This window comes from Thamnophis sirtalis, unplaced genomic scaffold (assembly GCF_051295495.1).
Source record: "Thamnophis sirtalis isolate CommonGarterSnake01/CBP01778 unplaced genomic scaffold, rThaSir2_p1.2 scaffold_8, whole genome shotgun sequence".
Classification (NCBI taxonomy): domain Eukaryota; kingdom Metazoa; phylum Chordata; class Lepidosauria; order Squamata; family Natricidae; genus Thamnophis; species Thamnophis sirtalis.
In genome coordinates, this window is record NW_028261388.1 from 62,584,174 (window position 1) to 62,607,040 (window position 22,867).

At 39.9% G+C, this 22,867-nt stretch overlaps 1 protein-coding gene across 2 annotated transcripts in view; it reads left to right on the top strand.

Moving 5' to 3' along the window:
* The window catches only part of SRPX (sushi repeat containing protein X-linked), a 209,135-nt gene extending 200,872 nt beyond the window's left edge, over positions 1-8,263 (top strand). For both annotated transcript variants that reach the window (XM_087721794.1, XM_087721795.1), the window contains 2 exons: positions 2,622-2,743; positions 7,965-8,263. In XM_087721794.1, the coding sequence (XP_087577920.1) occupies positions 2,622-2,743; positions 7,965-8,148 (306 nt within the window). In that variant the 3' untranslated portion in view covers positions 8,149-8,263. The remainder of the gene's footprint in view (positions 1-2,621; positions 2,744-7,964) is intronic.
* Positions 8,264-22,867: the final 14,604 nt, after the last annotated feature.

Consider the following 22,867-nt stretch of genomic DNA (forward strand, 5'->3'; position numbering starts at 1 on the left):
ACTGGGATCTGAAAGAGACACCTATAACAATAGAAAAAGAAAGGAAGGGAAGAAGGAAGGAAAGGAGGGGAGGAAGGAAGTAAATGGAGGGATGAAGGAAAAGAAAGGAGTGGAGGGTAGAAGAGAGAGGAAGAAAAGGAGAGAAAGTAGGAGAAGAAGAAGAAGTGTGGTGGAGAGGTAAGGGAAGAAGAAAGAGCTAAGGGAAGGTGCTTAGAGGGGAAAGAAAAAGAAGAAGAGGAGGGAGGAAGAGAAAGAAAGAGAAGGAGAAGAAGGTAGGAAGGAGAAGAAAAAGGGTAGGAGTAGGGAAGAGGTAAGGGAAGGAAGAAGGGGATGGAGATGAGGAAGGAATGAAGTAGAGAAGGAAGGGAGGGAGAAAAGAAAAGAAAGAGAAAACAAGGTGGTGTCTTAGCAAGTGCGAAGGATAGTAAACAAAGCATTTTAAACTATACCTTATAACCTTCCAAATGGGATAATAATAATATAAGAATGGCAAAGAAAAAGAATAATTATGTGAATGTATATCTATAATCTGTATGTAAGAGAACAAATGACAGTAAAAATATATAGCATAATATAGGTAAATAATATTTGGTCATAAGTAGCTAAGTTTAAATAAAGAAAGAAATGGATAACGAATAAGGAGATTATGAATGAAAGATAGAAATGTATAGTAGGGAAAACACTAACTGCAAAGAAACCGATTCAGAACTGCTGTATGATATACAATGGAACTTATTGTTCCTATGTTGTTTTTAAGTTATGTGTTTGTTTTTGTTGATGTGCTTATATGTTTTAAAAAAAATTATCACAAAAAAAGGTAAAGTTTCCCCTCGCACATATATGATAGTTGTTCCTGACTCTAGGGGGTGGTGCTCATCTCAGTTTCAAAGCTGAAGAGCCAGCGCTGTCCGAAGACATCTCTGTGGTCATGTGGCTGGCATGACTAAACCAGTGGTGGGTTGCTAATTTTTTTACTAATTTTTTATTACTACTGGTTTGGGCGCTTTCCGCGGTGCTCTTGCGCATGGCGCTTTTGCACATACACAGAAGCTTCCGGGAGGGTGGGCAGAGCCTCCTGCTACTGCTACTACCAGCCAAACGTATCTGGGCCAAACCAGCAGCAACCAACCTCTGAGCTAAATGCCAAAGGCTCATGGAACTCTGCTACCTTCCCACCAAAGGCGGTTCCTATTTTTTCTACTTGCATTTTTACATACTTTCGAACTGCTAGGTTGGCAGAAGCTGGGACAAGTAAAAGGAGCTCACTGCTAGGGATTCGAACCGCCGAACTGCTTACCTTTCTGATCGACAAGCTTAGCATCTTAGCCACCGCGTCCCTATATTTCACAATTAAACATGTTTAATAAAATTACTCTATTAATGTTGCCTGTGTCCAATTATATTTGTACAGGTTAAGGAAGATAATTTAGATGGAAATAGGCAAGAACTACAAAAAGGACTGAAGTATTTTTTAATCTAAAGCAACAAGATAGCATTTGGAAGGGATTGAGGCAGATGCCTCACTTATACTGGAGTATAAGATGAGGGAGGGGGTACAGCACAATCAGACTTGCAAGATTGTTATTATAGCCATAAAAATAGTTTTAGCCTTCCTGTGAAATTGACTTCCTGATCTGGTTTACTTGGTGTGACTGATGACAAGGACATAAATGATTGTCTGCAGGGCCTCTTATGAATGGCAATTAGATAGGTTTGTGCAAAAGCCTTCTTGAACTCAGCTACCACCTGCTCTTTGAGCAGAGCTGTGAATCCAGGATGATCCCAGATTGTGGTTCAGTCTTGACCAGAGATTTACAACTTCATCCAAGACCAAAGATTAAAACTCCTCAGATGAAGGAGGCTCAAATAATCATAGCCATTTGGTTTTGCCATGATTCAACCTGAGCCTGTTCCTCCCTATCCAGACCCAAACAACCTCAATTCATTGCATCAGAACATTGCCATCAATATCGGGAAGGCCCAGGGTAATCATCTGCATATTGATGACACTGGACCCCAAATGGATGAATGCCCCCCCCCAGCTGTTTCATATAGAGCAGTGGTTCTCAACCTGTGGGTCAGGACCCCTTTGGGGGTCGAACAACCCTTTCACATGGGTTGCCTAGAGACCATTGGAAAACACATATTTTTTAAAAAAAAATACGGAAAACATAAAATAATTTTATGGTTGGGGTCACCACAACCTGAGGAACTGTATTAAAAGGTTGCGGCATTAGGAAGGTTGAGACCCACTGATATAGAGGTTAAATAGGCAGAGTGAGAATGTTGAGTCCTGAGGTACTTTACAAGGGAGAGGCAATGAACCAACCACATAGGGAGGAGAGCCATTGCAACAGTGCCCTTCCAAATCTTTACAGCAGTCCAGAAGGATGGTTAATGGTATCAAAAAATCACTAGGATATCAAGGACTACAAGGATGGTTGCACCATCTCACTCTCAGCTCAGACACACAAAAAAAGAAGAAGGTATCATTGCCATTAATTGGTTGGTCATATAAAGTTTTGCAAATACAATAATCCCACATTAAAGATGATCACAAAAAACATTGTATATATGCTTTTCATAATTAAACCAATTGATTATCCTCCTATTTTACACAGCCAGCACAATGTGGTTTAGCTCTCCGGCATGTTACAGTGATTGAATTGGTTGGAGTTTATCCAGCACAACTGGGAAGAATAGGATTAAGACTGATGCCTCCTGCCTTGGCTGTACAACTCAGGTAAACTATATAGACTCTATTTTTTTTCAATTAAAGTTTTTCATTTTTTCATTTTCATAACATATAAATCACATGTATACTATTACATAACCAATATCATATTATATTATTAAATGTTTACATCAATTCATCTTACCAACAACTCCCAAAAACAAATTATTGGCTCTTCTGCTCTCCATACACCATATTTGTACTTTATCCATCACTTTCTTCTCCCTCTCTCTCCTCCCCCTCCCTACCTCCTTTCTTCCTTCTGTCATCCTTCCCTTCTCAATTTCCCCTTCCTCTCTCCTTCTCCTTCCTCCCCTTACCACTCCTCATTTTCTCCTCCTCTTCCCCCCACTTGCCCTCTCTCCTGTCTCTCTCTTCTTCCCTTCCCTTTCTCCTCTACTTCCCACTCTTTGTCTCATTTACTTGGTGTATTTCAGCTTCTGAGAGAGCTCCATTTTATGTTGATAGTATTTATAATTCCTTTTCAATATACATATTTAATTTTTCTCCTGCTTTTTACTTAAAAAAACCCACGATATAACAGAAAATTATACATATATAGTTATTGTGCTTTTAAACCCACCCCTCAACCTAATTTTGGTCAAGATGTAGCCCTGGTTACAATTCCCAGCTATTCTCATCATTATATAATTATGCATCCTTACATGCCCCCAATTTGTGATTCTGACTTTTTATCACAATAGTTTCCCATTGTAGGTATATTTCATGTTCCCTCTCCATTTTCCTTACCTTGGATTAGATTACCCTTAATTGTCTTCTAGATGGCAATCTTCGCTGTTCAATGTTCGTTAGACTTCCCTTAATGTATTATATAAAATAACAAGTAGTAAACATCTCACTTTGTTCATCATCTTAAAAGTTCTATATATGTCCATGTTTCATATATTTTGACCCATGCTTAGTTGTCCTTCTATTGTCATATTCAATCAGTTAGCAACTCAGTTTAATTATCATATTAAAAAGGTGGCTCACAAACCTCTGTTTTACAAGCTCCTCATATCAGTTTCATATTTATCCATATTCCATATATAATAACTTTTATCTAGCTATCTTTCCATTATCATATTCAACCAGTTAGCAACTCCATTTTATTCTCATATTTAGGGATAAAGCCCTTATCTTTATATTTTCCCATATGATAGTTTCTAGTTATCTGGTTTTCTCCTAGTAAGTCTTTTGTTCCACTTCTCTGTTCCTGTCTTCTCCCTTTTCTTTATTTTGACACATCCACTCCCTTTAATTTTCCCCAGATCACCATCAAAAGAATATTTTATATTTCTCTTGGTTGGGGCATAATCTCCTACTTCAATTTTCCTTATGCCACTAACAACCTCCAAAATCACTTTTGTCTGCTTTCCCCCCCTTTTGTTGGGACACATTTCATTTTCACAATTTTTCCTACATCACTGCTGGGACCAAGGGAGGTTTTTGTCTGCTTTTTATTTCCCTCCATTTCTACCCCTTCAATGTCTTGCCCCCCTTCTTCTTTGAGTTCTTCCTTAACTATCTGGATTCAGAATTCTAATTAGCAATAGCAATAGCAATAGCAGTTAGACTTATATACCGCTTCATAGGGCTTTTAGCCCTCTCTAAGCGGTTTACAGAGTCAGCATATTGCCCCCAACAACAATCCGGGTCCTCATTTTACTCACCTCGGAAGGATGGAAGGCTGAGTCAACCCTGAGCCGGTGAGATTTGAACAGCCGACCTGCAGAACTGAAGTCAGCTGAAGTAGCCTGCAGTGCTGCATTTAACCACTGCGCCACCTCGGCTCCAATTAGGCTTGATATTAGTGATTTATGCATATTTTTATAATTTCACATAGTTCTTCAAATTCCCAGCTTTCCATGATGTCCAGTTCCAAAGTTACAGTTAGTTATACCGTTATGTAATTCTTATTTCAGCATTCTATTCCACCTTAAATTTATCTACTTCAGTTGCTGTGGTGAGAAACGATGAGGGCCATCTTAGTCTTTTGTTCTTCCTTAATGTCCAGTTCCAAAATTGCAGTTAGTTATACAAATCATATTTCATTATACGTTATAAATAAATCGTTATACAAATCGTATTTCGAGAGTATGGTCCACCTTAAATTCAAACCAGAAGAGAAGCTGGGGCCATCTTAATCTTTTGCTGAGTGAAAAAGGAGAAAAAAGCAACAAACAAAGCAAAAAAACCTTTGTATTTCCCAGTTTTTGATTCCTTTATTATTCTGTTATTATTCTTTCCCTTACCAGGTCCGGTCACTTGTAGCTACTCACATATATCACTTGGAACAAATTTGTGATCCACCAGATTTGGGTATTTTTGTTTGCCTCCTACTTTCCCAAATTCTGATTTATGGCAGTTGGTTAATTGAAATTTCCCGCACAGTCAAAGTTAGGTTATCAGTTATCAGTAAGAAGAAGTGCCTTTTTTTGGAGTTAAGATATATTAGTTGGAAAGACTTCAAACAGAATAAATCCTTTAGTTTCTATTTAGTTTCTATTTCAAATCCAAAACCAAGTTTAGAGTTTATATTTGAGTGGGTTTGTCATTTCTCTGCTTTCTCCTTTCTGTCTGAAATTGTTGGGGGGGGGGGTTCAACCCACCATTTTTCTTTCCTTTCTTTCTTTTTGAAAAAGTCCCAATTTGACTATCAATATTATTTATGTTCTCAAGATTTTTTTGCCTTTTCCAGGTTTGATTTATGGCTGTGGGTTAGATAAATTTTCTTACTCAGTCTTTCATCTCTTCCACTCCCCTCCTGTTCCATTTGCTTTGACAAAAAGTCAGCATCTTGTCATCCATGTTGAAGGCTGCTGCCCTGACTCTGATTCATAGGCAAATCTCTCACCTACAAGGGACCTGTTTCTTCCCTCTGGGTCTGATGAGACACTGCTCTTCTTTGCCCCCACCTCCAGTGGGGGTTCTGATCCAAAGGATCTCAGAGATGGTTTGTCAGACAGGGTTCATGTGAGACTCTTAGAAGCCCAACCCCCCCCCCATGTCTGTCCAGCTGGAGAACTTCCTGTCAAATCCCATATATATTCTTAATTGTAAATAAAATGTCTTCTGGCTGTTTGTCTTTAATGTCTTGATTAGATTTTTAGAGCAGGACTTTATAGAATAAGATTTTTTTTAATACAAGAGGATTCGTTATATTAAAATTAACATGTTGTTTAAAATATATTCTTTGTCAGCATTCCAAATAGCATCCAAAATTAAATCAGAGTCCAAGGCAAAGTATTGCTCAAAATTCCAATTTATTAAGAGAGCCATGTTGGCACATCTGGGCAAACCTGAATCTGAAGCTTCTTGGTTTTCCTACCCAGGTTAAAGTTCATGATCTTGCCCCCACACCCACAAGTCCATCACATGGTCCAATCTTCCACTGCCATGCTGGCAGTTCCACCCATCCAGTTCCGGTCAGGTGCAGAGATGCCAAGAAAAAAGATGACCTTGGCTTTCTAGAAAGGAATTTTATTTTGGCTACATAGCATTTTACCCTGTACTATCCCCCCTCCCAATTCCCCACCATAGAAACAGCATAGTAAGAACCGAGGTGGCGCAGTGGTTAGGGTGCAGTACTGCAGGCCACTTCAGCTGACTGTTATCTGCAGTTCAGTGGTTCTAATCTCACCGGCTCAAGGTTGACTCAGCCTTCCATCCTTCCGAGGTGGGTGAAATGAGGACCCAGACTGTGGGGGCAATATGCTGACTCTGTAAACTGCTTAGAGAGGGCTGAAAGCCCTATGAAGCGGTATATAAGTCTAACTGGTATTGCTATTGCTATAGTAGAATAATAGAAAGTGTGGCAGGCCAAAGATCCAAAGGGAACATGACTGCAGGCCTGACATTCTTTGCTTCATTAGTTTGTGATAAATTGTTACATTCTGTTCATTGCACAGATACTGTCGTTGCATGCTGAATTGTGCGTAAGTATATATCTCTCTTCCCTACATTGTCAAGCAACTGTGGGAAATACAAATGGTTTAAGTTTGGTTTTCTTTTTCAATATTTAGTGCTGTAATTTGTTTGTCTGATTGAATTTCTTTTAAATATCATATTTCAGGGTCATAATTTGAAATTTCTAACATTATGGTTTAGTTCTAATGAAAAGCAAACATCTTCCTTAAACTGTAAAACATCAACCTTTTTCCCTACCCTGTTTTCCTGAAAATAAAACCTCCCTGGATAATAATCCCAATCGGGCTTTTGAGCTCATGTGCTAAAATAAATCGTCCCCTGAAAATAAGCCGTCCGTGAAAATATTGCAACATAGCAGCAGCCATGAGGTGACCACGCTTGCCGCCTCCTACACCTCAAAAATAATAAGACCTCCCCCAAAATAAGGCCAAGTGCTTATTTCAGGGGTCAAAAGAAAATAAGATCCTGTCCTATTTTGGGGGAAACACGGTACTTAGTAGTACAGAGTTATATTTCAGCATAAGGGCAACACTGATTTGTTTTTTAAAATGTTCTCTGACCTTTGGTTATAGAAGTATATAGCTATCCTGGAAAAGTATACCAGTTAGTGTACCTAGGGAGTATCTATGCAATTAAATAATTTCTAAAGCAAGAATAAAGTGAGCATGCTTACTGTCTAAAAACAAGATGGAACATTGCTATTAGAATTTAAAATGTACTAGTTATACAAGGTAAAAATGCAATGTGAGGACTGGATTATCTTTGCTTGATATTTAACAATTATATCTGGAAAGAGGATTATTTTCCTTTTCAGATGTTGACTATTTATTGTATTCTCTAAGGAAAAGGGAATATTACTGTACATAGGAATGAAGATCAATTTCATCCATACATTGACTGGAGAAGCAGCTTCAGGAAACTTGTTTAGTCACTCTTTTCCAAATAATGGTCAGCTCTGTTGATGATTGTTTTGGATAAAAGAGAAGAATAATCTATTGAGGCTTCCTGCTTCAGTGAAAAACCAAGGGCAACTAAAGGAGGGGGTGGATATGAAGAAATATTCTTTTTTTCCTGTCCTACCCTTTTCTTTGCCTGTCTTACATGTGTAATTCGTAAGCTGCAGACAGAGACTGATACATGCTGCTTTGGGATACTTTTGTCTAGAAACAGATGTCTTGAGAGGCCCTTGAATGACCATGAGCATGACCATGAGCAGGAGCAGTGATCAAGAGTGCACAGTAACATTTTTGTTAAAAAGAAGGGAAGTTGTTAACAAACTTGTTTCTTTTCATACCCTCAGGTTGTTACTTCGTATCCCTCACTATAACTTTTATACGGTAGTAGTTGATAAACATGGTGTGGACAAAGAACGATATCCTTTTCCAGCAACCCCTGCTGAACTCTTTGCGCTCATTGACACTTTCCCTTTGAGAAAAGAAGAAATGAAATTGCAAGCTGAAATTGGCCGGTCTTGTCTCTTTTAGACTAGATACATTCAGTATTTTGGCTGTCTAAATTTTTCTGGTGCTACACAAAGTGTGAGATTATAAAAGTTACTGCTGTACAGAACTTTTTTCTTGTATGTATATGTGTGTGTGTGTGTGTGTGTGTGTGTGTGTGTGTGTGTGTGTGTGTTTAGGCTATGGATGTTGCAAACTTTTTATTTAACCTATAAATGATACCTCTTTATTTTCTGCTGTGAAAGGTTGTTGTAATGATTTTGAATTGCTTTGGTTAACCCTCCAGAATATTAGTTCCCATGTAAATGTTTTCATTTCTTTCACAGATCTTTTATTAATAAAACATTTTTGCATTTTACAGATTTAGTATTTATATTAACTGTGTTACAAAACTGTTTGTTTTTCATTCAGCAAAAAGACTCCAGACAAATTTTAAAGGAGTCTTCACTGATTTCAGTCAAATCAAACATGATTGAATAGGGATTCATTGTTGTTACGCAGCCCACAAAATGTTCTCTTCTTCTCACTATAAAGCCTCATTGGGATATAGGCAGTCCTCAACTTACAATCATTCATTCATTCAAAATTACAATGGTACTGAACAAAGAGACTTGCTACTTGTGCTTAAACGTATAGCTGTTTCAGCACATCTATGGTCATGCCAGGCCTTCTTACCAAGGCTGCCTTGCAGTGTTCCCCAAGACTGCCTTGCACAGTTTGGAGAATGAGGATTCCAAAGCTGCCCAAAGTCACCTTGCAGCTGGATAAGTGGCAAACAAAGTTGATAAATAAACAATGAATTACAAGAACAGGCTCCATTCTCATGATTGTTTGGAAGCCTCATTCTTCTAAGTGTGGAATTTGGAGAATAGTGTTTCCAAAGAATCATGAGAATGGAGTCTGCTTGGAGAATGGTGCAAGGCAGCCTTGGTAAGCAGACCTGGTGTGGCCAGCAGCTACCTTACATTGTAAGCAAAATGATGAAGTGGGGCGCAGCAGATCCTATGCAACACAGGAAAGCTGGGGCTTTGTAAAATGGTGCTAGGGTGTCAAGATGCAGTGTGGGACTTCAGTTTAGTTTAGTTTACTTTATTGTCATTGCACCTTGTATAATGAAATTAAATGCCATCTTCAGTGTACATTAGAATTATAAAAATAGAACACAAACACACATCCTTCACATTCTATACAATTGAATTGAAAACACAATATTGCATTAATATTGCATTATATAGTAAAATTCAATATAGTTACTGCCCTGTGATAGAAGCTGTTTTTCAGCCTAGTTGTCCTTGTTTTTATTATCCTGCACCGTCTGCCAGATGGTAATAGTTCAAAAAAAGGGTGCCCAGGATGAGATGGATCTTTAAGAATGTTTTGACATTTCTTAAGACAGCAGGAGCTATAAAGCTCTTCCAAAGAGGGCGGGGCAGTGGTGGGATTCAGCCAGTTCGCACCTATTCGGGAGAACCGGTTGGTAACTTTCTAAGCAGTTCGGAGAACCGATTGATGGAAGAAATCTCCTTTTGTTTTTTTCCACTTTACAGAGCTAATCCTGTAAGGAAGGCAGGAAGGGAACATTCTGTTGTTGTTTCTAGTCTAATCTTTATTGATCTGCTTACATAAACTGCCTCTCCAGTTAACCCTGATTACATTGTAACAGCTAAGGCGAAGCGCCCATTGACCTGAGTGACCTTGAGTTGGCCACACCCACCCAGTCACATGACCACCGAGCCCCACCTACCCAGATGGTCATTAGGGCAGAGAACCGGTTGTTAAATTATTTGAATCCCACCACTGGGAGAGGGCAACCAATGATCCTCTGGGCAATGACGTTAACCCTCTGGAGTGCTGTCCTATCTGCCACTGTGCAATTGGCAAACCATACATAGGTACAGTGAGTTACAATACTCTCTATGGTGCAGTGGTAGAAGGTCACCAGCAGTTTTTCATTCAGTTGTTGTTTCCTCAGAAGTCTCAGGTAGTATAATCTCTGTTGGGCCCTTTTGACCACAGTTGCCATGTGAGTGCCCAGGTCAGGTCCTCTTTTTGGATGATTTGTGGGCCTTGAGGCAGCATAGGCAAATGGGGGGATTGTAATGCCCCTTAAATCATAAGCTCTGTTGGCCAGGGTGGTGGATGACACTTCCTGGGCTATGGGAGCTTTGTGGGCACTGTTGGGCTGAATGGGTGATTGAGGTTTCCAGAGGCAGCTGCAACTTTGCTGCAGGACTTCCCACTCCCACCCCACACCAGGCCTCCCAGAATCTTCCCCAACTGGGAGTGCCAGGACTGAGCGAAACCATCACATGGCCTCTCACTTAATGACTGCTTTGCTCAACAACTGACATTCTGGTCCTAATAGTGGTCAGGAAGAGTACATGTTCAACATAGACACAGCCCAGGTTTTAGTGTGATAATTCAAATAAAGTTGGAGCTTTAATATAAAGGATAATGTTTTGTGTAAAACTTTTCTGGCAAGTAATTTGAGAGTTATATTACAGCATACACTTGCAAGACAGTTTTCAAAAAAAAGGATTCATTGATAAGCAAATGGGATACTGATTTGTATGCAGGAAGAATTAAAATTGCTTCTTTCAACCACATATATCAAATGGATGCAGACTGATTTATAATTACATTTAAACTTGAATGGCTCAATTTTTTTAAATCTAGTTTACTGGATCAAGTCTAGATAATCTGATCATGTCTAATGACAAACCAACATTCAGTTTTGTTTTCCATTAACTACTGCTAATTTTACAATTTTATTGTAGTTTTAACATTAGAATGACAATATTAAAAAACAGCTTTCTGGAAAACATTTGAACCTTTTATTGAAGAATTGAAATATTCACTGGAATGAGAGATTTATAAATTCTTAACCATTGATACAGATAATTTATCTGTCTTCCTTCTTAGAAAGAATATCATTCCCAGTTACACAGCACTGTAATTAAATAGCTTTTTAAGATATGAAAAATGTGAAAACAAAATCTGTACCTTCTCCATTTTGACATTTTAGTTCCAGTGAATTGTATGTATTTTTAGGACTGTCTTTTAAAATTAATGTATAATGAGATTGGTAATATGTATAAGTATAATGTTCAGATTTGATTAGTGGAATGCTAATTGCCTACTTGTGTATTAGTAAATCTCCATCAGATTGAGATGCATCTACTTAATTTATCAAAAAATTAATAAAGAATAGACCTAAAATTCTAATAGTGTAATCTGGATGAAGCAATTAAAACTATAGAATATTTGAAGATGATATGGGTAAGAATCAGTGATGGGTTGCAGATGGTATGCCCCAGTATGGGCTTACCGGTGCCTGCCCGGTCACCGGGTACCTTTCCAGTACTGTGCTCCGGAGGGTCCACCAACCCGCCCGTGCTCCTTACCTGTATTTGAGCTCTTTGGTGCTTCCGCATATGTCCATGGAGCGCACAGTGCGTGCGCGATGCTCCACCAAGCAGCTGGAGCATCGCAGAGGCATCGCAATAGGTAAGGATGCAAGCTCGTGCTGCATGCATGTGTGCGTGCACTGCACATGTTCATGTGGTGGACACTGGGCCCTGTTGCAACTGTACCAGTTGCAATGGGATCCGGAAACCACCACTGGTAAGAAGATTATATACTTTTAGGCCTACTTGTATGTTTCTTCTTTGTAAGAAACAAGGTGCTTGGCTAAATACTCTATAATTAGGTTTATTATGAGTAATGGCCCATATAGAGAAGATAGAGTAGACTTGTTGGAAATAAATATCAACCAACAAAAACTGAGTCAGTGAAAACAAAGGGGTTTTATTGAAAGAAAAAGAAAGCAGTTTGCAAAGTGCAGTGAATCTCAGGCTACACCTTCAACATGAAGTTTTGAGCCAAGAGACATACTTGTTAGATTTCGAAAGCTTACATTATATATCGTTTCATCCCAATGCCCTATTTCCCTCCTTTTGGTCTATTGGTTATACCCTCTGGAGTTTTAACTAATCCAAAATGCTTGATACTATATTATCTCTTTCCTTTGTTTACTCAAATTACTTTCCACTCAAGATGTATCTATCTTAAGGTGACCAGACGTCCCGATTTCAGCGGGACAATCACGCTTTATAACAATTTGTCCCGTGTCCCGGGCCGTTTTAAAAAAGTCCCGATTTTCTGGCTTTATGTTGAAAGCCCAGTGGATTTGCTTAAGAAATCCTAACCAGGGCAAGACAAAAGACACCCTGTCTAATCCCTCTCTCTGTCTCAGTACTTTCATTGAAGATATTAAAACATTAAAGCAACAAAACGGACCCCCCCTCCCCCTGTGCCCCTTTTACCTCATTTTATAAGAAAAAATGACCAAGTACCATAGAGCTGCCGGAAACACTTGGCTAGAGAGGTTGCAAGTGTTACTTCCTGGATTTTCTGGAGGGGAGGAGCACAGAGGTTGGAGGTCTGCTCGTGTACAAAAAATGGTGGCAAAGTTTCTTTGAAAAATATTTCCCTGACTAATTTCATTTCAATTTTGTCAGTTCTTTGTATTAACATCTACATCATTCTGGGTTGACTTGGAATGCAACCCTGCTGGTAAGTGAGCTGGGTTTTTTTCTTTTATTTTTTTTAATGTATTTTAAAATAATATTTTATTTATTGTGCATAGGATTTTTTTAAATTCTGTGTGGATTCTTTTTTTAAATTGTCTTAGACTATTTAAAAAAAGATTCTATCCAAAATAAATTGAAGTGAAACCATGTTTAAAAATTCTATGCACAATACTTATATATTGTGCATAGAAAGAATAGTTTGAAATGTTTTACTTCAATTTATTCTGTGTGGATTCCTTTTTTAAATTGTCTTAGGCTATTTAAAAAAGATTCTATCAAAAATACAAAATACCAGCTGCAGTTATTCACTTAAGAACTGTGGCCAGAAAGGTGGTATAGTGACCAAAGTTACAATGGCATTGAAAAAAGTGACTGATGACCATTTTTCACACTTAGCGACCATTTTCACACTTAGTGACCATTGCAGCATCCTCATGGTCACGTGATCAAAATTTTGATGTTTGGCAACAGTTACAATTTATATTTGTAAATTGTAGTTATGTTGAAATAAAAAAATACATTACAATACTATTTTTGCGTTGTATGAAAATTTTTGTTGCTCTATATAAAATTGTTAATCACTGCCCCCCCCCCCCCGGTCAAAGGTGTCCCTCTTTACCAATCTGAAAATCTGGTCACCTTTATCTGTACCTGTCTCCAAGCTTTCTAGTATTAAAGAATGTACACAAAAAATGGGAGTGAAAGTTTCTATATGAGAAGATTGCATCCTTTCTTATGCCCACAAAGATCTTAGTTTTTAGTATTATAATCATTCTAGCCATATACTGTACTTTTTGGAGTATAAGAAGTACCTTTTCCCCTGAAAAACTGGCAGCGTCTTATACACTGAATACAGCATTTTTCCCTTCTGAAACCCCGCCTCTTCACCAAAATGGCTGTGCAGAGCCTGTAGAAGGCTTTCAGAGAATTCCTGGCGGCTTGGGAAAGCAGAAACGAGTGAAAAACAGGCCGCTTTTTGCTCAAATTTGCCCCCCCCCCCCAGCCTGCAGGAGTACTCTAGAAGCCTCCTAAATGCTATGCATGCAATTGTTTTGACAAAAAATGGGCCTGTTTTCATGAAAATCGGGCCATTTTTTGCTCATTTGGGGGGGGCACCCCCAGGAGTACTCTGCAAGCTAAGGTGACCAGACGTCCCGATTTTCGTGGGACAATCACGCTTTTGCGCAATTTGTCCCGTGTCCCAGGGCGTTCTTAAAAAGTCCCAATTTTTGTGACCAGACCTGAAAGTAAGCCTGCCCTGCCCCCAGCCCTGTATACCCGTCCCAACCAGCCGGTATTTTGTCCCTTCTGTCTCCCCTAAGGTGACCAGACATCCCAATTTTCACGGGACAATCATGCTTTCCCGCAATTTGTCCCGCGTCCCGGGGCATTCTTAAAAAGTACCGATTTTTGTGACCGGACCTGGAAGTAAGCCTGCCCTGCCCCCAGCCCTGTATACCCATCCCAGCCGGCCGGTATTTTGTCCCTTCTGTCTCCCCGTTGCTCAGAAAAGCAACTTCGGGAAAGTCCTTTGCTAGCAGGCAGGTTCTAGGATGCCTGCCGCCACCAAAGGACCTTCCCGGAGTTGCTTTTCTGAGCAACAGGGAGACGGAAGGGACAAAGTACCGTCCGTTTTCCCCGTGCCACGAGGGCAGCAGGAAGGCTAGGACGGATCTCCTCTGGGCTGCAGCCTGGGAGAGAAGCAGCAGAGAAAGGTAAACCAGCATTTTATATTTTATATTTTATTTGCTTTATTTGCTTTTGGCCCAAGTGGGGTGGGAAAAACACCTTGCCAGAGGCTGCTGGAGAACTCTTTCCGAAGAGAGGGTTTGGGAACTGGGCGGGCGAGATTGGAGCGGGCAGGCGGGTAGCACACTTGCTCCCTTTTCCCATGGCCCACCTTTCTCCATGGAGCCTGTGGACGCAGCTGCTGGCTGTGCAGGTGGCCTGGAGGGAAGCCCCAAACCTCCTGGCGTGGATCTGGCGTTGGAGATCCGCGTTTTCAAAGCATAACATTATTTCACTCCTCTCCCATTTTCGGGGGGGGGGGGAGCTACGAGAAGTGGGTGATGGCCACTTGGGGAATATTTCTGTTCCTGGGAGATCTGCTCTTCCCCACCCCTTATCTCCGAAAGGGAGGCCAGGTGTGGGAGAGAGTGCTAATGATAATGACTGATTCCCTCCTGTTTCTGCGGGTTGGGGGGGGGAGAGAAGGTAATTGCAGAGCCTGGACTGAAGTTAGGAGGCTGACTCGCTACAATAAGCGGTGACCATTATTTGGAGGAAGAAAAAAACGTAGCCGTGTGATGGAGATTTGCTCTTGCAGAACCTGCATCATCTTTTTTTTCCAAATTTTTTAAAAAAGCCTTTTAAACATTCTTATTCCTAAAGGCATAAAACCCCCATGAGGCTTCCTGGAGAACGGAGCGGAGGTGATGTGCGAGGGAGGGCGGGGTGCCGTGGTGGGGGGAGATGTTGCTGAAATAATTCCATCTACCAGGAACTCGGAGGTGGGGGGGGGAGGTCAGTGGGAAGCCTTTGCTGGCCAGATGCCAGCCATAGCTCTGAAGCTGCTTTCCTTTCTAACTGAAGCAACAGATGTTTCCCTTGCTTAACATCTCAGAGTTTTTCGCATGGGGCAGGCTGCAAGGGGGAGTGAGTGAAGACCTTTTCTGGATTGCAGCAAAGCAAGTCTGGGGAAGTCCTTTGCGCCGGCTAGAAAAGGTCTTCACTCACTCCCTCTTCTTGAAGCACGCCCCGATGCGAAAAACGCCAAGATCGGCGCACTTGGGGCTGCTGCTGCTGCGACGTCCAGGGAGGCTCAGCTGGTCTGAGTAACATGAGGGATCGCCCTCATGTTACTCGTCTTCCCAGATGGGCTCTTTTGTTCAGCCTGTAATTAAGGTTCTTTGTTATGTCTTAGAAAAGATCACCTGGTTAAAAAGAAGGAAGAGGCTCCGCTGGTCCGGAGCCCATCTGCAGGTTGGGAGGGAGGGAGACACACAGAAAGACAGACAGAGAGACACACAGACACAGAGTGAGTGATTAAGTGAGTGAGTGAGTGACAGAAGACAGACAGACAGACACATACACACAGAGTGACAGAGAGAGAGGAAGGGAGGGGAGAGAGATAGGGAGGGAGGGAGAGAGACAGAGAGAGACAAACAGAGTGAGTGATTAAGTGACTGAGTGAGTGACAGACACACACACACACATATACAGAGAGAGAGAGAGGGAGGGAGGGAGAGACAGAGAGAAACACACAGAGTGAGTGATTAAGTGAGTGAGAGAGACAGACAGACACACACACATATACACACAGAGTGACAGAGAGAGAGGAAGGGAGGGGAGAGAGATAGAGAGGGAGGGAGGGAGAGAGACAGAGAGAGAAACACACAGCGTGAGTGATTAAGTGAGTGAATGAGAGACAGACAGACACACACACACATACACACAGAGTGACAGAGAGAGAGGAAGGGAGGGGAGAGAGATAGAGAGGGAGGGAGGGAGAGAGAGAGACACACACACACAGAGTGAGTGATTAAGTGAGTGAGTGAGTGAGTGACAGAAGACAGACAGACACATACACACACACATATACACACAGAGTGACGGAGAGAGATAGGGAGGGAGGGAGAGAGACAGAGAGAGACACACACAGAGTGAGTGATTAAGTGAGTGAGTGAGAGTCAGACAGACACACACACACACACATATATACACACAGAGTGACAGAGAGAGATGAAGGGAGGGGAGAGAGATAGGGAGGGAGAGAGAAAGAGAGAGACACACAGGGTGAGTGAATGAGAGACAGACAGACAGACACACATACACACAGAGTGACAGAGAGAGAAGAAGGGAGGGGAGAGAGATAGAGAGAGAGGGAGGGAGAGAGCTTTCAATTTGTAGGGATGTAACCTGGCTGTTTTTGCCTGCTCTCAAAAAGATGACACACCTGGGAATCTCAGTACTGTATATTTAATAGGAAAATATTAAAAATTGTCCAAAAGCAACAATGACAATTTCCATACTACTGCTAAGAAAATTACAACACATCAATAAAATTATAGGAGCTGAGCTTAACTCAAGAGAAGCTTTTCTAAAGGTAGACAGTTATATAACAATTCCACAATTCTCTCCACGGAGAGTCAGAGAGAAGAGAAGGAAATACAACTTCCTCTCCACACGTTTAAACAGAGACAGAATCCAGTTCAGATGGCTCCTTCCAGAAGGAATGTTGATAACATGGAGGGAAAAGAAATACCGGATAGATACTTTGGCGAAAGCTCAAGAATTCCAGGAACTTTTACTAGCAGACGATGAGAGGTTTAATAAAGAAGGACTTTTAAGACAGGAGGACACTATAATTGAAACTCAACCAGAAGGGTGGGGGCCGGGAGAGGCCAGAGAACGAGAGAGATATGGCAGAGAAGATTCGAGAGCAAGGTCACCCATCGAGACACGATCTAAAGGCGCCCTCAAAGCGAATAACGTGTAATGGAATTGAAGAATGGGAAACGAATGTACTATCAGCAAATGTAAATGGTCTTAACATAACTTCCAAAAGAAAACATGTACTGTTGGATCTAGTGAAACAAAAGTTAGATGTAATCTGTCTTCAGGAAACCCACATTAAAGAAAAGTACAATAACCTGTTGGTCTGTCCAAAACTAGGTAAAACATTCTGCTCGTCAGCACAAACCAGAAAAAGAGGAATTGTGATGTATATAAAAGAATGGTTGAACCCCAAATTAATACATGCAGACAAAGACGGTAGGGTATTAATGGTGGAGATAATTAATGGTGGGAAATTTTTTTTACTAGTTGGAATCTATGCCCCAAATCAAAAACAAGAGAGATTTTATATTAATCTATATAAGAGGATAAATGAAATAGAGTGGCAAAATATATGTATTCTAGGGGATTTCAACGCTATAGCAGACGGTAAGATGGACTATAAGGGTACACACAAGAAAAGCACAAGAAGGAAACTACCGTCTGCCTATGTAAATATGGTGAAGGAATTAGATCTTTATGATGTCTGGCGAACAATGAATGACAAGATGCAACAGTACACGTTTTACTCCCATCCACATAATTCATGGTCCCGTATCGACATGGTTTGGTCAAACTCGGAGCTACACATGGATACTGTAAATATTGAAATAACAACCAACAAGTGGGCCGACCATCACCCAGTCTTATGGCAATGGAAAGGGAAGGCAAGGATAAAAGCTAGGTGGACATTAAACCAGAACATACTACAAGAGAAACAATTTGTACAACAAATAGAAAAGGAATTGGGCTACCTCTTTAAAGAAAACTGTAAAGAGCAGACCTCAATACAAAATGTTTGGGACACGATGAAGGCAGTTGTGAGGGGAACATCTATAGCCTATATAATAAGAAGAAACAAAGTGCACAGGGAAAAACTTAATACACTGAACAAAGAATTAAGAGAGACGGAATTGCTGACCCAAAAAGAGCCAGAAAACAGTAGACACAGGGAAAAAGGAGAGTTAATTAAACACCAAATAAATTTGATCTCTCAAGAGGAAATAGCACAAAACATTAAGAGAATGAAGCAGAATTATTTTGAACATGCAAATAAAACTGGGAGATGGTTGGCCCACAAAATAAGAAAGGAGAAGGTCAAAAGAATTATTAAACAATTGTGTGACGAGGAGGGGAATTTGAAACAAGAAATAGGAGAAAAGAAAAAGATACTATTATAGGAAACTATATAAACAAGACGAAATTAATGAACAAGACATTAGAAAATACCTTATAAAGCAGAAGCTTCCAGTCTTGTCAGAGGAGATGAGAGAGATGCTCGATAAAGAAATCACACAAGAAGAACTGAAAAAGGCCATTCAAAAACAAAAAAAACAATAAAATACCTGGGCCGGATGGGCTTCCGTCGGAAATATATAAAAAACTTCAAAATACCATAGAAGACAAATTATTAGAACTATGTAATGAGGCACTACAAAATGGTAGGGTCCCAAAATCATGGGGGGAAGCTTACATCACCCTAATACCAAAGGAAGAGGCGGACAGTAGCAAGGTCCAAAATTATAGACCCATATCCCTGTTAAATGCAGATTACAAAATTTTTGTGTCAATATTGGCGGAAAGACTAAAAATAATATTAAATCAAAGTATCCATTCGGATCAAAACGGCTTTCTCCCAAAAAGACATATTAGAAACAATACAAGAATAATAATTGATACCCTGGAATTCTATCAAACAAGATCCGAGAAACAACTCGCATTAATCTTTGTCGACGCCCAGAAAGCCTTTGATAACCTAGATTGGAACTTTCTAATCACTCAACTAAAAATGATGAAATTTGGCGACAAATTCACTAAGATTATAGAATCTATATATTCACGGCAATCTGCAAATATCATAGTCAACGGGGAACTAACGGAGAGGATACAAATTGGAAAGGGTGTTAGACAAGGGTGCCCGCTCTCCCCACTACTATTTATTATGTCACTAGAGGTCCTTTTAAATCGGATAAGATCAAATCAGGAAATTAGGGGCTTGACCATAAAAAAAGAACAATATAAAGTACAGGCCTTCGCGGATGACATGGTCTTTATCGTGGAAGACCCCTTACTTTCAGGACCGAATTTGATGAAGGACATTGAGAACTTTGGGTGTGTGGCCGGTTTAAAAATAAACAAGGAAAAAACAAAAATGATTATAAAAAATTTCCCCAAAAACCAGATTGGAGAACTAGAGAAAACAATGGAATTAAAGGTAACTAAAAAAATTAAGTATTTAGGTATCTGGCTGTCTGCGAAATGCTCTTCCATAAAAGAAGACAACTATGATAAGTTGTTACAGAATACTCAAAAGGACTTAAAAACCAGGTCAAAACTACAATTATCACTGATGGGAAGAGTCGCAGTAATTAAAATGAATGTTTTGCCAAAAATCCTCTACCTATTTCAAACGGCACCGGTTAAGCTAGGGGAAAAATTTTATAATGATTTGGACAAAATGATTCGAAACTTTATATGGAATGGTAAAAAGCCCAGAATAAAATATATGCACCTGCAGGACAAAAGAACTCAAGGGGGAATGGGCTTACCGGAATGGAAAATATATCATCAAGCAGCAACAACTATGTGGATAAAAGAATGGGTAATGTTAGCTAATAAAAGAATCTTAACAATAGAGGGCCACGACCTGCAATACGGGTGGCACAACTACTTATGGTGCGAGGGAAATAAAATCCACAATTATTTTAGTAGTCACCATTTAAGGGGGGTATTGATTAAGGACTGGCTCGAAATTAGAAGGAGATACTACACGCAACTACCTAAATGGATATCTCCGACGGAAGCCCTGATATACCCGAATTTGATAAATTTGGATAAAATTGTTACCTACCAACAGTTGCTAGACGACCAAAACAAACTAAACCCCAGGGAAAATTTGGCTGATAAGGGAATAAACATCGATTGGTGGCCATATCTTCAAATTCAAAACAAACACAAATTCGATCTAGCACAACCCGGCTTCCAGAACAAGAACCAGGAATTAGATAAAATTTTAATTGGACCAGATGAGAAATTAATTTCAAAAATATACAACTGCTTACTGATTCGAAAAACGGAAGCAGAAAGAGTAAAAGAAGTCATGGTAACCTGGGCCCAAAACATCGGCCACACAATAGACCTAGACGACTGGGAAAGAGTCTGGGAATGGAACCTAAAATTGACAAAATCAACGGCCTATAAAGAAAATATATATAAAATGTTCTACCGCTGGCATCTTCCACCGACAAGACTGGCGAAAATGTCTTCAAAAGTTTCGGCCATATGCTGGAAATGTAAAACAGTGCTGGGCACGTACTACCATATGTGGTGGACGTGTCCGGTAGCCAAAGCATATTGGAAGCAAATACTAGGATGGCTGAATGGAATCTTGCCAACTAAACTATGTCTTAAGCCGGAAACTTTCTTATTAGGGATAATAGATCAAAAAATTTGCAAATCTGACCAATACCTCCTAGTCCATATTCTGACAGCGTCAAGGATTGTTTACGCACAGTGCTGGAAGAGTGAAAATGCCCCCACCAACACTATGGTGATGAATAAAATTTTAGAACTAGCAGAAATGAACAGATTGACGATGCGAATTAATGACAAAGAAGATACAGACTTTTATACAGTCTGGGAAAAGCTGTACAAATGGCTTGATGAGTCAGTGAAGACTTAGACACAAAAAGAGATAGCTGACTAACCTAATACGATTAAACCAATAACTCAAATGAACAATATACAACAACTGAGAGATAAGCGAAAGGAGAAATGTATTAGGGGTGAGAACCCACCGTCGAGCAATTTTGTTACACTACAATGTTGGGAAAACTTAAAAAAGCTGATAGGAAATCCGCTACAATTACCTGCATGAAATTAGCGATTAAACTTCATTTTAGATGAGGGGAGAGGATTTATAATCCTTGCCTCTTTAAGCAAGGAAAGGAAAAGAGAACCAGGTTGTCCTCAGCAGAGGAAAATACGCAAATGTAACAAAGGTTAGAAGGGAGGGAAGGAGGACAGTAGGGAAGTCAGGATGGAGAGGAGAAAGGAGAGGAATAGGAAAGGCAGAAGAAGGGGGGAAGGATAAAGAGGAGGAAGAGAAAGAAGAGAAGGGAAAGAAGGTGGGAAGAAAGAAGGAGAGAAGAAAGAGAAGAAACTGGGGGAGGAAGGAGGGAGGGAAGAAGAGAGGGTAGTAAAGAGGGAAAGAGGGAGGGAAAGAAAGAGAGAAGGAGTGTTGAAAGGAAGGAAGGAAGGAGGGAGGAAAGGAGGGAGATTAAGAGAAAAGAAAGGAGGAGGGAAAGAGGAAGGGAAGGAGGGAAAGTATGTGAGAAGGAGGGGGGATCGAGGGAGGGAAAGGAGGGGGAAGGAAAGGAGGAAAGGAGAAAAGAAAGGAGGGAAGGCAGGGGAGAAGGAAGTAAGGGGGGAGGGAAGAAAAGGGTATGGAAAAGAAGAAATGAGGGAAGAGAAGAGGGAGGGAAGGAATAAGATACCTAACCTTTGATGTTTATAATGATTTGATAGTATGGGAATATCTTGAAATGTAGTTGTATTGTTTTTTACAAGTTATGGATGTTGTATTTTCTTTTTACCAATAAAATCTTTTTTAAAAATTAAAAAAAAAAACAATTCCACAATTCTGAAAGAACAAGCTTGTTCTATATGAAATTTAATGCTACAGCAGAATGAAGTAACACTGAAGATAAGTGCAGGTAGTTCTCAATGCACGACCACAATTGAGCCCAAAATTTATGTTGTTAAGTGAGAAATTTTTTGAGTTTTGCCCCATTTTACAATTTTTCTTGCCACATTTGTTAAGTGAAAAAAAAATTTTTTTAGTCAAACACCCCCCCCCCCCGTCAATGGTGTCCCTCTTTACCAATGTTAAAATCTGGTCACCTTACTGCAAGCCCTCTAAAGGCTATTCATTCCTTTTTTTGAAAAAGGGCCCATTTTCGTGAAAAACAGGCTGTTTTGGGGAGGTTTGCAGAGTGCAAAAACTTTTTTTTTTTAAAAAAAAATTGCCTCTTCAAAACCTTGGTGTGTCTTATACTCTGAAAAATATGGTAGTCTAACTACATTGTAAAATTTAGTCATATACTTTAACTTAAATTTAAATCTTCCTGCAACAGACAGATTCCTTCCTTTATTTTCCTAATTAGCTCCTATTAATAGTACAAAAGGTGTATGGATTGCTCTGGTATAGTTAAGTGCCAATTCTTGGAGAAAATGGGGTGTAAAAGAAAGAAAAGGATTTATGAAGGATTTAGATCTTAATGCAGGAAGTATACAATTGATTTCATACATGTTTTACAAAGGTATATGTTTTGCAAATGTTTAACAATTAAATGCTTAAAAGGAAAATACTTTTATAACAGCATAATAGAACAAATGTTTATAGAATGATAGGTTTCCCTTTATTATATTTTAATTTTGAATTCCTTTATAGTTTTCTACCCCTCCCTCCCATAACTCCCCATAAAATATTTTACTAGCATAGCTTCTTCTTATCTCTGTCTACTTGGCATTAAGGAATGTTCCCTTAATTACGCCTCTTTCTAACAGTATACTTTCAGCATGTCTTTCTTAAAGCA